This window comes from Paralichthys olivaceus, chromosome 21, assembly GCF_024713975.1.
Source record: "Paralichthys olivaceus isolate ysfri-2021 chromosome 21, ASM2471397v2, whole genome shotgun sequence".
NCBI lineage: Eukaryota > Metazoa > Chordata > Actinopteri > Pleuronectiformes > Paralichthyidae > Paralichthys > Paralichthys olivaceus.
Window position 1 is genome coordinate 295,001 of NC_091113.1, and position 15,004 is coordinate 310,004.

General features: G+C 42.8%; 1 protein-coding gene across 2 annotated transcripts in view; it reads right to left on the reverse strand.

Annotated features, from left to right (window-relative positions):
* The window catches only part of prkg1b (protein kinase cGMP-dependent 1b), an 18,613-nt gene extending 3,723 nt beyond the window's left edge, over positions 1-14,890 (reverse strand). The window contains exons 1-8 of one of the 2 annotated variants that reach the window (XM_069517708.1): positions 12,673-14,890; positions 10,341-10,507; positions 7,237-7,350; positions 3,050-3,155; positions 1,252-1,315; positions 1,063-1,140; positions 883-977; positions 306-371 (exon numbers count right to left, since the gene is read on the reverse strand). In XM_069517708.1, coding sequence (XP_069373809.1) covers positions 306-371; positions 883-977; positions 1,063-1,140; positions 1,252-1,315; positions 3,050-3,155; positions 7,237-7,350; positions 10,341-10,507; positions 12,673-12,992 — 1,010 coding nt within the window. In that variant the 5' untranslated portion in view covers positions 12,993-14,890. Of the gene's footprint in view, positions 1-305; positions 372-878; positions 978-1,062; positions 1,141-1,251; positions 1,316-3,049; positions 3,156-7,236; positions 7,351-10,340; positions 10,508-12,672 lie in introns of those variants that run through there. The other variant, XM_069517709.1, reaches the window with a different exon arrangement.
* Between the last annotated feature and the right edge of the window lie 114 nt (positions 14,891-15,004).

Here is a 15,004-nt window from a genome sequence, read left to right on the forward strand (position 1 = left end):
TGTTCTTCTGTGACAACCTTCCACAGAATCAGCCTCTGGAGGACGGGTGATGTTCCAGGTTGGAGCAGCAGCTGAAATACGTCCAGGTCATTTCACTCTGGAGCTTTTGAACCCATCCATCCAATCAGCAATGATCCTGGTCATAGCCAGTACCTTCTCCAGTAGAATGTGTTGTAATGTAATGTAATGTGTTTGTGATTAGTTCACTGTCCTACAGCTCGGTGATAATGTCCTCGTGTTGATGGGGAACGAACGTCTGAATGATTAATATGATTCATGTAAAATGTAAAAACAGTTTTTCTTACTCTCTGTCGATGACCAGGCAGGTGACGGTGTCGGCTGCGATGACGTTGGCTGTTCTCACGTCCTCCCTGTGGACACAAAAATGTCCTTTTTATAAAATAATTTTTCATTTTCTTTTTATGTCCTCTCTCTATAAAACGTTGTATGTCTCCACATTTACACAAAACTATTTCTTTAAAATAAAAAAAAGATTATTCAAAATGTTCCAACAATATTTTCACATTAAAAGAATCTACTCACTTTCCTGAAACACATTTTAAAACGTTTCTTTGAAGAAACAATCCACATTTTCTCAAAACATTCATTCAAATGAAGTTTCTTCATTGTGTGAAATGATCTTTAATTCAAAACATTCTCACTCACACAAATGAACCTGGTCCTCACAGAGGTAGAGACACTGACACCCCCTCCCCCAAGGAAACACACTACAGACCAATCAACACGACTGACACACGACAGAAGGAAAACAAACACACACACACACACACACACACAAACAAACACTCTGCCGAGAAAATAATAAACATTGTAGTGACCTCCACTGTCCTCTAGCGCCACCATTAGGTCACACTCTCTCACCCCTGCAGCGCTCTCTCTCCAAACCAGTCTCCTCTGACGAGCTCTCGGAGGTGAGCTGGCTCCTGATTGGCTGAGTCCTCCTGGGTCACGTTCACCTGGTCAGAGTGATCGACATGAATCAGCAGGTGATCAGGAGAGTCAGCTGATCGATCCACTCATCAATGAACAACCAATCATTACCTTTCCCTTACTGATGATGAAGAAGGTGTCGCCACGGGCGCCTTGTCTGATGATGAAGTCTCCGTCTTCATAGTGCGTCTGAACCCACACACACACACACACACACACACAGTCAGGAAGTCATGACAACTAACATGTGTTCTACAGGTGAAGAACACTGTTGTCATGGAGACACAGCCCAGTTCTCACCTCCTCCATGACGTCTGCCAATTTACTGAGAGTTTCCTCTGGAAGACTCTGGAAGGTCGGAACACTGCAAAGAGACGAAGAGACGGTTGGATGGTGTTGGATGGTGTTGGATGGTGATGTTGGATGATGTTGGATGATGGTGTTGGATGATATGTTGGATGGCGTTGGATGATGTTGGATGATGTTGGATGGTGATGTTGGATGATGTTGGATGATGTTGGATGGTGATGTTGGATGATGTTGGATGGTGATGTTGGATGATGTTGGATGGTGTTGGATGGTGATGTTGGATGATGTTGGATGTGTTGGATGGTGTTGGATGATGTTGGATGGCGTTGGATGGTGTTGGATGGCGTTGGATGGTGTTGGATGGTGTTGGATGATATGTTGGATGGCGTTGGATGATGTTGGATGATGTTGGATGGTGATGTTGGATGATGTTGGATGATGTTGGATGGTGTTGGATGATGTTGGATGGCGTTGGATGGTGTTGGATGGCGTTGGATGATGTTGGATGATGTTGGATGATGTTGGATGATGTTGGATGGTGTTGGATGATGTTGGATGGTGTTGGATGATGTTGGATGATGTTGGATGATGTTGGATGATGTTGGATGGCGTTGGATGATGTTGGATGATGTTGGATGATGGTGTTGGATGATGTTGGATGATGTTGGATGCGTTGGATGATGATGTTGGATGGTGTTGGATGGTGTTGGATGATGTTGGATGGTGTTGGATGATATGTTGGATGATGTTGGATGATATGTTGGATGGTGTTGGATGGCATTGGATGGCGTTGGATGGCGTTGGATGATATGTTGGATGGCGTTGGATGATATGTTGGATGGTGTTGGATGATGATGTTGGATGGCGTTGGATGATGTTGGATGATGTTGGATGGTGATGTTGGATGATGTTGGATGATGTTGGATGGTGATGTTGGATGATGTTGGATGGTGATGTTGGATGATGTTGGATGGTGTTGGATGGTGATGTTGGATGATGTTGGATGTGTTGGATGGTGTTGGATGATGTTGGATGGCGTTGGATGGTGTTGGATGGCGTTGGATGGTGTTGGATGGTGTTGGATGATATGTTGGATGGCGTTGGATGATGTTGGATGATGTTGGATGGTGATGTTGGATGATGTTGGATGATGTTGGATGGTGTTGGATGATGTTGGATGGCGTTGGATGGTGTTGGATGGCGTTGGATGATGTTGGATGATGTTGGATGATGTTGGATGATGTTGGATGGTGTTGGATGATGTTGGATGGTGTTGGATGATGTTGGATGATGTTGGATGATGTTGGATGATGTTGGATGGCGTTGGATGATGTTGGATGATGTTGGATGATGGTGTTGGATGATGTTGGATGATGTTGGATGCGTTGGATGATGATGTTGGATGGTGTTGGATGGTGTTGGATGATGTTGGATGGTGTTGGATGATATGTTGGATGATGTTGGATGATATGTTGGATGGTGTTGGATGATGTTGGATGGCATTGGATGGCGTTGGATGGCGTTGGATGATATGTTGGATGGCGTTGGATGATATGTTGGATGGTGTTGGATGATGTTGGATGGCGTTGGATGATGTTGGATGATGTTGGATGATGGTGTTGGATGATGTTGGATGATGTTGGATGCGTTGGATGATGATGTTGGATGGTGTTGGATGGTGTTGGATGATGTTGGATGGCGTTGGATGATGTTGGATGATGTTGGATGATGTTGGATGCGTTGGATGATGTTGGATGGCGTTGGATGGCGTTGGATGGCGTTGGATCACCTCTTCAGTAAGTCCATGTACTCTGCGTGTTTGATGAGTCCAGTTCTCATCATGATGGTTTGGAAACACTGGCGGTCGATGGCCCAGAGCTTCACATGTTTCAGAGCTGAGAAACACATGGAACACGTGTTCTTACAGTGTAGAGTTCAGACGTCATGAATTAACACGGAGCTGAAAACAACCTGTGTGTGTTCGTGTGTACTTTTACTTGTACTGCATACAGCTACAGACTGAGGACATGCCAATGAGTGTCCTCACTAAGAAGAAGTACAAGAATGTGTGTGCTTACAGCGAGCAGGTGTTGTCATGGCAACCGTACAGCATCTGTGCAGTCACATGTTATTAAAGCAGCGACCAGTGGTTGCTAGGTAACATGAAGTGCTGGATAAAGAGAAAACCCTTCACTGTAAAATATTTTACTTTATTTTCAACATGATTGTACTTCTATGTTAGTTCATTGACATAAAGCATTTCCTAGACCCTTACCCTGTACAACCCAATACTACACAGTACTATACAGTACTACACTGTACTATACAGTACTATACAGTACTATACAGTACTACACTGTACATGCTTCTGTTTGGTCTTGTTTCCACTGTTAAAGGTGTATTTGGTCGTTTCCCAGCCAGAAACCCTGGATGACAAGTGAGGTCCCAACACTCGTAAAAACCCAACACCCTTCAGGTCAGGGGACGAAAACTGAACCGGAAGAACTGAGAGGCTTCAGGAGGCCGACAAGAGGAGGACTGAGGACCAACTCTAAAGGCAGCACCAACATGCTCATGCTCTCCAATGACCTCTCCTGGACTGCCAACACTACTGCAACCATCACAGACTGAGACTGCTGCGGAGAAACAACCTGGACTGCTTCAGATCACACAGCTCCAGGTTTATAGACAATTTGTTCCCAGAGGCCAAACTAACATGCACTCCCTCCTGCCGCTCACGTTGCGCAACAGAGATTGTTTATTTATTAAATTGCAAGTTCACTTTATACTTATTGTAAGTCGCTTTGGATAAAAGCTAAATGAAATGTAATGTCATTAGTATATTTATAGATTTATTCTACGTCGGTTGTTGTGTGATTGTGTGTTTTTATGAACCAATAGAAGTGATACATCTGATTTCGTTGTCGTCGTAGATTACAATGACAATAAACGGATTCAGATTCTGCTTTATGGCCTGCTGTCAGTTGCCATGGAGATGCCAAGTGTCTGTGTTACCACGGAAACAACAGGGGACACTGCAGATATGATGAGCTCAGAAGATGTTAATGTGCTGAGGTGAGTGTGTGACGGTTCAATGGTCATAATTCATGTTGATGGATGTAAATGTGGAACGTGAGAGCTAAGGTCAAAGGTCAAGTAGAAATGGAAACAGCAGATGATTCACTCACACACACGCACACACACACACACACATACACACACACACACACACACACACACACACACACACACAAGTGGCTTTGATGATTTTATAACTGTTAATAATAAATAATGTCATTTGTAATGTGATCTAGTTTAAGTCTCAAGTTTAAAGTAAAATAGAAAAAAATCAACGTTTTTATTAGAATTCGTATCATTATTATTATTTTATATTATTATTTGTGAGGATTCAAAATCACAACCAGGGTTTAGAGTCAAAATGTGTCCTCACTAAAGTCCAGATTTTATCAAAAGTACTGAAAAATACTGAAGCTACAGCAAATACTATCACTGCTGCTACCACAGCTGCTAACACGACTGCTATGACTATTTTGAAATGTAACGTATTCAAGTTTAAAAAGTAGATATGTTTACTTTCTTTCAGTCGACTGACTCTGTGCCCTCCAGTGTGATAATTGCTTTGCTTCATCAATAATTCATCTCTGGTTTGTTCCTGTTAGTTCACTTCCTCCCTTTTTAAACCTCATCTCGACACCTTAAACCTTAAACTGTTGATTTTATGATTTCCGACCAAACCTTTCAGGAATCTCCCCCTTTTTAAGAAACAGCTGCAGGTTTGATGCCACAGCAGCAGAGTTTTATTGTTCACATGCAGCCGTGGAGCACTGACTGCTCTGAGTTAACGTGAACACGCACAGAATAAAGCAGATAAACTGCAGCTGTTAATGTGAAGATAACGAGCAAAAGCTTCAGCAAACCAAACTGATCCCTTGAACCTAGCGCTGTTGCTGAGAGACACTGATGCCAAAACTGATGGTGTTGCCTAGCAACCACTGCTTAACAAGCACTCTACCAGGAAACCCTGAAAAAAGTTGGGGTACACAGAAAAATATGTGCACACACACACACACACACACACACACACACACACACACACACACACACACACAGTTAGAGTTGAGGTTGATGTTTTATTGGTTCTGACTGCAGCCTCCTTCCTCCCACTCTTCCCACACACCTGTTTCGTCTTTTCTCCTGAACTCAAATCAGTTTCCTGCGGCTGTGTGGACGTCAAACAGTTAATGAAGCTGCAGTTTTTACTGAAGGAAAATCTTCCAGCTGCTGCTTTAGAGCCAATTATGAGGAATGTTTTTATCTAAAGACGGTGAGGTCAAACTCTTGGGTTGAAAAGATCTGAGGTCTTGATTCTTGATGTTGATGGCTGACGGCAGCAGGTTGGTCTGAGTTCCATTAATAACTCTTAACCCTTAAGAGTTCCATGAGGAGATGGTTCATCCTCTAGGGGAAAAATACCAGTTTATTAAATGAGAAGAAGTATTCAGCTTGTTGTGTCTGTTTTGCCGTTTCACACAAATCTCAGGAAAGCTAAGAATCCTGTTATTTATCTAAACAGCTTCTCTCTGATCACTCTTGATCAGCCGACCTCAATAATCTCATCATCTAAAACTTGTATCTTAGATCTCATTCCTACAAAGTTACTTAAGAAATTCTACCCCCACTAAAAAGTACTTTACTGAATATAATCAATCTATCATTATAATCTGGACCCAGGGGTTTTAACCAACTACAGACCGATATCCAACCTCCCCTTCCTGTTTAAAATCCTTGAGAAGGTTAGAGCCAATCAGCTGTGAGAGTTTCTCTGAAAGTAATATAAGACTTTCAGTCGGGGTTTCGAACTCGTCACAGCATGGAGACAGTTTTAAAGTCACTAATGACCTTCTCATAGCTTCAGATGTTTGTGTCTGTCCTCATGCTGTTAGATCTCAGTGCAGCATTCAACAGTATTGATCATCACATTTTATTACAGACACTAGAACAGTTCATTGGCGTTAAAGGAACCGCCCTAAACTGGTTTCAATTCTACTTATCGGATTGATTCCAATTTGTGCAAATTAATGATGAGTCATCTGTGCGCACCAAAGTTAACCACGGTGTTCCTCAGGGTTCTGTGCTCGGCCCAATTTTATTCTCATTGTATATTCTTCCACTAGGAAACACTATCAGGACACACTCTGTAAATTTCCACTGCTATGCAGCGACACCCAGTTAGACTTGTCAATAAAACTATAACAGTGTCATCAATGAAAGAAACTAAACTTAATTGTCTGTTATTAAACTCAGAGGTTCTTTACTCGGCTCTAAACACCTCAGAGATCATTATCTAATGATGACGCTGTGACAGATGATGTCGTCTTTGCTTCCAGTGAAACATCAGGAATTTGGGAGTCATCTTTGATCCTGATTTGTCATTTCGTTTTTATTTAAAACTAATTTCTAGGACCGCCTTCACTTCAATCCATTGTCGATGTGGACGCCCAGGTACTTGTAATCTTCCCCAGTGACAACTTCCTCTCCGAGAATACACAGTGGCTGTGAAACGTTCCTCTTCCTCCTGAAGTCGACCACAGTCTCTCTGGTCGTGGCCACATTGGCACTGTATGCATCAAGAGCATTTGCATGAAGAAGGTCCCGTGTTTGACTGTCTCTTGTGGGGCAGTTAACTCACTGTTAAAGTTCACTAAAGTTCTGTCCAGTGTGACATGATTGAAGTCACCAGTGATGGAGTGAATGTAAACAGCGACAGCGAATAATATGGGCACATTCCCACTCAATGACCTTGTTAAGATCTTTGAGACAAACTGTGATTTGTAAATACAAATAAAATGTGATTGATTGATGGAACACACACACACACACGCACGCACGCACGCACGCACACACACACACACACACACACACACACACACACACACACACTCTAGGTGTACTCACTCCTGACAGTAGCAGTGCGGGTGCAGTTGTAGAGGATGGCCAGTTCTCCAAATACTTTTCCTGGCCCCATTGTGCACAACTTCATCCCCTCTTTAGTCACCTCCACCTTCCCCTCTGGATGAGAGACATTCACACACAGTGGAGCACAGAGAGAGAGAAAACATGAAGTCATGAATAAGAAAGAAAATGAAGTATTTCTTATTAACAAAATGAAACAACAACTTCTGATTTTTAAGTTTAACAATGTGGCTGTCCCCCAGCTTGTAAGACACTGTCCAGGTGCATGATGGGAAGTGTAGCTTTCAGTGTTTTGGACTAAATTCAGGACATCTCCACTACGCTGCTCAGGTTCTGACTTTTTAAATACATCTCTTGTGATTCGTCAAAGTCTCTGAGAATAAAACACGAAACGACAAAGACAGACAGAGGTCATTGTTACAGTTCAGTTCAAAATTCAGCTAAACTGAACGTGTGAAAGAAAAGAAACTAAAAATCCTCAAGGAACATGAAGTGAGGGGCGGCTGCTTGGACGGTGACCAACCAGACAGTGAAGAGGACGCCCCCTACAGGACGGAGCAGTACAGCATGCAGTGTGTTGCATGAGATAAAACAGTGATAGTGTGAACTGTCAGATCATTTTCATCCAAACCAGATGAACACAGTGTTAATTTAATTTGAAGTGTAGAAGCTTTGAATTGGATCAGTCCGTGTGTGTGTGTGTGTGTGTGTGTGCAAGTGTGTGAGTAATAGGAATAAATATGTTAAATAAACCTCTTAGATCTGCTGTGATTCATTTTATTTAAATGGATTGTGTGTGTGTGTGTGTGTGTGTGTGTGTGTGTGTGTGTGTGTGTGTGTGTGTAAATTGGATCTTACATATCAAAGACTGTTTTCTTTATTGTGTTTTGTCCTGGATTTAAATATTGAAATATAAAACTCATGTGGTCGTCTTCAGCCCTGAGCAGCGTCTGCAGGTTTTATCTTTCAGACAAGAAAACACTGTGAAGCAGTGAGGCACACACACACACACACACACACACACACACACACACACACACACACACACACACACACACACACACACACACACACACACACACACACACACACACACATTGATCAATAATATGCAGGATCAATACTGACACACTTTGTTTACATATAAAAGTGAGGACCGGTCAAAGCAGCTGTCTGTGTTGTTGATGGACACTTGTTTGTTTCCGTTCTGACTCATCCATAAACCAGCATAGTGAATAAAACACTGTTTTAAATATCACACACCAACTCAGTGATGAGACGTTCAGGTGGATATTTAAACCAGTGATTTGGGCGCTGCCACTCGTGTGTGTCCACAGCAGGAAAAGACACTGAATTGTGTTAATTAGTGGAGACAGATGTCCAGGAAATGGAACGTAATGAGTGAATTAACTTATTTACTATTCTTTATTTCAGGTAAAATAAAATATAATCTGTGATTTTTAGAGCTCCCCTTAACGTCTCAGGAGGTTTTCAGAGGAGCTCGTGTTCAGGGATCAAACTGTGTGTGTTATAAATATGATGCTCATTAATTCTGTGGAGGAAGAAACAGATGCAGCAGTTTGGTCTCATTATGTAAAACACACACACACACACACACACACACACAATCTATCAATCTTCCTCGTCTGTTTTTAGGGATCACTTCCTCTTCCTGTAATAGAAGTCAATATATTTAGATGCCATCTGCGCCCCTCCCCACTTCCAACACACACACACAAATGTTGATCAAATCATCCAATCATGAATTAGCTTTCCTTCTCGTCTCATTTCCTCCGACAGTTTAAACGCACTCCTCTTCTTCTCTCGTTTCTGTTGCAGCATTGTCACAACATCTGAGTCACTTTAGGTCGTTGTCATCACACTGATGATCGTCTCTTTTACAGTAATTAGTTCATTAACTCAGGTCTGAAGCTCACCCGCCCACTAGAGACACTGACATGTTGTAATATCTATTTTAGTACTGACCCACTTACCCCCCCCCCCCCCACACACACACACACATTATTATCAGTTGAACAAACACTCTGTGTCCATCAGTGTTTTCTGCATAAACCAGACTCTGTTCAAAAATCACACATTTGAACGTTCAGCCGAGGTGTGATCCGCCCAGTGTCTTTCTTATAAATGTCATCGGTTGCTTCACACGCTGCCTCCCACTGACAGAGGAGCGGCCATCTGGACCATTGTGAGTCCAGAACCACAGAGACAAAGATTCTCAAAAGCTCCTGAAAGATGCAGACTGATGGTCTGATGGGCCGACCTGAGGTGACCTCAGGTAAACACGTCAACACGTTTAACACATTTGACACATTAAACACGTTTAACATGTGACAGTCTTTATATTAAAAACAACTCGTTTTCAAAAGTGTTTCTTCAAAGTTCAGATATTTATTTCTTATCAAAACTCAAAGAAACAGTTTGAACCTGGAAACGAGCTTCAGGGGTTCTAAGCTAACGCAGCGTCACCAGTCGCACTTGTTCCTGGACCACGAGCAGCGTCTGAGAAACTGAGTCCTCAATGTCGGACTGAGCTCCAGGAAACTTCCTGTTTCATCTCCAAAAAACTTGAAGGTGTTGCTCAGTAAAAAGAAAAGGCTTCAGTTTCTAGTTCACCGAGTGACACGTCTCAACTTGCTGAATGAACACAAGTTACAGTTCAACTATTTCCTGTTAAAGCCTCAAAGACACTTTTTAGTTCAATAAAGATCCTTCAAAGTAAAAGTCTAACAGGCCTCAAGATCCAGAATCTTTCAAATTAAAAACCTCATGTTCAAGTCATAAAACATGACAACAACAAAAATGTTTAATCTAACCAGAACAAGTTCCAGTCAAATAAACATTTAACATATTCATTAACATGAAAAACCAAAAAAGACAAAAAACAACAAACTGAAACTGACTCAGAAGAAAAAATCCTGATGAAGATCAAAGTCTCAACATGAAAACAAACAGAACAACAAAGGTAAGTTTAAAAATATGAAAATAAACTGTAACTATGGAAACAACAGAGCCAGTGTAAGAAAATCAAGTTGAAGTTAAAACCTTTGAGAAAGTCGTCTTCTCACCTTCCATGACGAAAACAAGCGAGCCCACGTCGCCCTCTTTGATGATGCACGCGTCTTTACCATAATCCACCGGGGACATGCAGTCCACGATCTCCTGGATCTGAGACAGCTCCAGGTTCTTCATGAAGTCGTTGTCCAAGATGGCGTCTTTGATCAGCTCCTTCGACCTACCACAGGAGAGGCTGTCAATCAAGTCACTCCTCAGAAGTCAGTGAGTGAATGAGTGAATGAGTGACTCAGTGAGTCAGTGAGTGAGTGAGTGACTCAGTGACTCAGTGAGTCAGTGAGTGAGTGAGTCAGTGAGTCAGTGAGTGAGTGAGTGAGTGAGTGAGTGAGTCAGTGAGTGACTCAGTCAGTGAATGAGTGAGTCAGTGAGTGAGTGAGTGAGTGAGTCAGTGAGTGACTCAGTCAGTGAATGAGTGAGTCAGTCAGTGAGTGAGTCAGTGAGTCAGTGAGTGAGTGAGTGAGTGAGTGAGTGAGTGAGTGAGTCAGTGAGTCAGTGAGTCAGTGAGTGAATGAGTGAGTGAGTCAGTGAGTGACTCAGTGAGTGAGTCAGTGAGTGAGTGAGTGACTCAGTGAGTCAGTGAGTCAGTGAGTGACTCAGTGAGTGAATGAGTGAGTGAGTGAGTCAGTGAGTGAATGAGTGACTCAGTGAGTGAGTCAGTGAGTGAATGAGTGACTCAGTCAGTGAGTGAGTGAGTCAGTGAGTGAGTCAGTGAGTCAGTGAGTGAATGAGTGACTCAGTCAGTGAGTGAGTGAGTCAGTGAGTGAGTGAGTGAGTGAGTGAGTGAGTGAGTGAGTGAGTCAGTGAGTGAATGAGTGAGTCAGTGAGTGAGTCAGTGAGTCAGTGAGTGAATGAGTGACTCAGTCAGTGAGTGAGTGAGTCAGTGAGTGAGTCAGTGAGTGAGTGAGTGAGTGAGTGAGTGAGTGAGTGAGTCAGTGAGTGAATGAGTGAGTCAGTGAGTGAGTCAGTGAGTCAGTGAGTGAATGAGTGACTCAGTCAGTGAGTGAGTGAGTCAGTGAGTGAGTCAGTGAATGAGTGAGTCAGTGAGTGAGTCAGTGAGTGAATGAGTGAGTGAGTCAGTCAGTGAGTGAGTGAATTGTGATGCAGTTCTGTATCAGTTGTATTCTGTAGATTTCTTTGAGACGTGTCAGCGTCAGAACAATCATCATCATCCAGTAAAAGATGAAACGACTGGAAACATCAGGCTCAGTGACAGTCACTTTCAAAATAAAAGCCCTGTGTCAGCAGTAGATGTGTGACAGCTGAGTTTCAGCCCATCATTAAGTTGTCAGATGTGACGAGCTGAAAACACTGCAGAGTTTCTACAGACACACACACAAAGACACAGACACACACATACACACATAGACACTCCGACACACACACACACACACACACACACACAGACACACACAGACACACACACACACGCACACTACTGTTTTAAAGTAACACACACACAGAAGGACAAAGAGAAACACTGGCTGCAGGATGCTGAGAGAGAGAAGTGGTGGGATGGTTAATGAAACCCTGTCGACTGCCTGTGTGTGTGTGTGTGTGTGTGTGTGTGTGTGTGTGTGTGTGTGTGTGTGTGTGTGTGTGTGTGTGTGTGTGTGTGTGTGTGTGTGCATGTATACGTGAGCATGTGTGTGGGAGGACCACACGGATTAAAAACCAACACAGAGGTTGTTATTATCGACTCCAACAAAAGGATGAAAAGATGAAACTGTCTCTGAGAAAGGAAGCACAGATTTAAAAATGGACTCTTTAATAAATAAATATAAACGAGAAATATATAATGGAAAAACTCCAAAATCCAAAATCTGTCCAGGTAGATTAATACCTGTAACCACTGTAATGCTGCTACAACTGTGCTGCCATCTCCACCGTGTAAACTGACAAACGATCCGAGGTTCTCCTGTTCACTGAAACAGTTCAGTCTGGTTCTTCCCGTGATAGATCTTTGGATCCATCTGTATAAACTGGAACAAATGTTTTGTATAATGTAGGAAATCTATCTTTCACCAAAACTGCTCTATTGCCACAATCTCCCACAACTGTGCAGCTAGATTAACACCGCAGAGATCAAAGACTGAGTGTTTAGATCAAAGCTTCATCATGAACTGTCATTAACATTAAATCAGTATTGGTATTGCTGTACCTCCAGTAACAGTGCACCAATACAGTAGATGGCAGTAATGCACCTTGATATTGGTTGCCACCTGCAAATAAACCAAGCAGAGAAGAAGAAATCCTTTTGTTCCTGTTGAAAATGTCACCTCCTGCAAATGTCACAGCACAAACACACGTGTCATGAGGTGGACTTACTCAGGACTCTTGGGGTAGAATGGCAGGGTGACGTGGCTAAGGGTGCTGATGTCACAGGCCGTGGGCTCAGCGGAGATGGCCTGCCTCTTGCTGCGGTGCTGGTCCGGCTGCAGGACCAGGCTCTGTTGCTGGGCCTGGACCTGTTGCACAGTGGCCGGCCGGATCACAGACCGGTACTTGTCTAGCTCATTCTGCAGTCGCTGGATTAGCTCGTCTTTCTGATCCAACTCCAGCTCCAGCTCGTCGATCAGGGCATCTCGCTGCCTCAGCTCCTCGATCTTCTCCTGGAGGGCGTACTGCAGGTCCCGTAAGGTGCCCATAAATCCTGTGGGGGTCCCTGTGTGAGGAGTTCTCAGGATTTGTTAGGGTTCCTAGGACCCCCAGACTTTGAGATTCCCTGTCGGGTTCCTCAAAGAACTAAACTTGTGGAATTCCCCCAGATTATCTCAGGGTCTGTTGGCTGCAAAGAGTTTTTCTGGGGTTCTCCAAGGTTATTAAAAGGTTCCACAGATTCTCAGGTTTCCGCAAGTTAGATACCAGTCCTCTGCAGCTCCTTGAAACCGTTCAGTCTCTGCCTGGATCTTGTTTATTTCAGAGGGTTCTACAAGTTCCTCTGTGATTCTTCGAAGCTCCTCAAGGTTCTTCTTGGGTTTCTCAGAATCTTCAGGGACCATAGAGTCTATCTGAGGTTTGTCAGATTCTTTAGTTTCCTCCAGATTCTGAGGGGGGTTCAGGGCTACTTGAGTTTATTTACTTAAGAAATTACCATTATTTCTTCAAAGTGCAAAAATCTTCTATGTTTTTTTTGTCTTGACTCTTCTTCAGGGTTTTGAGGCTTTCTGGTCTCATTCGAATGAAAAAATGTGATTTTAGATGAAAAAACGAAAGAAAGAACAAGAGATAAAATAGAAGATAATTAGAAGATAAGATCATTATTCCTCAAGCTCCTTTAAACGTCATTTTGACTCGACACAAAGTGGTTGAAGAAAACTTTCACCTCCACCTGCAGGGTTCCTCTCCTCCAGCAAACACATCAGTCAGAAAGAGAAGAAGAACAGAAGGAATCACGAGGAAGAAAACGGAGAGAAATTCAAACTTTAAATCTCTGAGACGCTTCAAGCTCCGAAAACCGCTGCAGGAAAAAACGTGACTTTAAAATCCGCAGAGCCGCGAAAAGTCCTGACAGAGAGGAAGAGGAGGAGAGGAAGAGGAGGAGGGGAACGACGCAGGATCCAGTGTCACTTCGGTTTGAAGCTGCAGAGAGATGTTCCGTCACGAGTCCGCAAACTGAGGAAGAGGAGGAGGAAGAGAAATGAAGAGGAGTAGGAAGAGAAAGCGTGAGACATGAAGAGAAACGAAGAGGAGGAGGAAGAGGAGGAGGAAGAGAACGGAAGAGAAATGAAGAGGTGGATGATCATGAAGAGGAGGAGGAAGAGGAGGATGATCATGAAGAGGGTGTACGAAAGTTGTTTCGCCTTACACCCCCACCTATACCCTCCTCTTCTTCCTCCTCATAACAAAATAATTCTTTTAAGTTTTATTTGTCCACACGTAAAACAATAGAACTTAATTGTTTCCGTGATTCTTGATAATGTGATAGTGCAATCAATCAATCAATCAATCAATCAATCAATCAATCAATCAATCAATCATTCTTTGTAGTTCACCTGCAGGTTCATGTTTCTGCTTCTGTCCTGTGCCGCCCCCTGTCTGCTGGTCACTGCCACTACAGCTCACTTCTCAGGAAAAGCAGCAGTGAAATATTTTGCTGTTTTTCATATAAAACCTCATGTTACATATGAACATGTGTTTACAGTCCAAGTGTAAACATTATGTAAATGTGTTCAAGTGTATCAAACGATGCTCTATACTTTAATATATGAGAGCTGTTGGGGGGGGGGGGGTAATGAGCTAACAATTAATTAAATCATGAGGGAGCAGTGAAATTCACACACACATATACAGTATATATGTAATATATGTAATATATGTAATATATGTAAATGTGAGTCATTTACTGTGACGACACATCAGCAGCGACAAATACTTTAAAACTTTAGTTTTATTTTCAGTGATTTAGAGAAAAGAATATTCTCTGCAACATCTTATCTGCTGTGTGTGTGTGTGTGTGTGTGTGTGTGTGTGTGTGTGTGTGTGTGTGTTAGTAGGTGAAGAGAATTTGCAGAGCACCTTGATACAGATAGTGACAGTCGGTCAAAGGCCTCCTGACACCAAACACACACACACAGTGTATTTGCATGTGTGTCTCCACAGATAGCAGCAGGTTAAACATTAACGTTGGTCGGCTCGTAAAGCTAACACCAAGACAGCG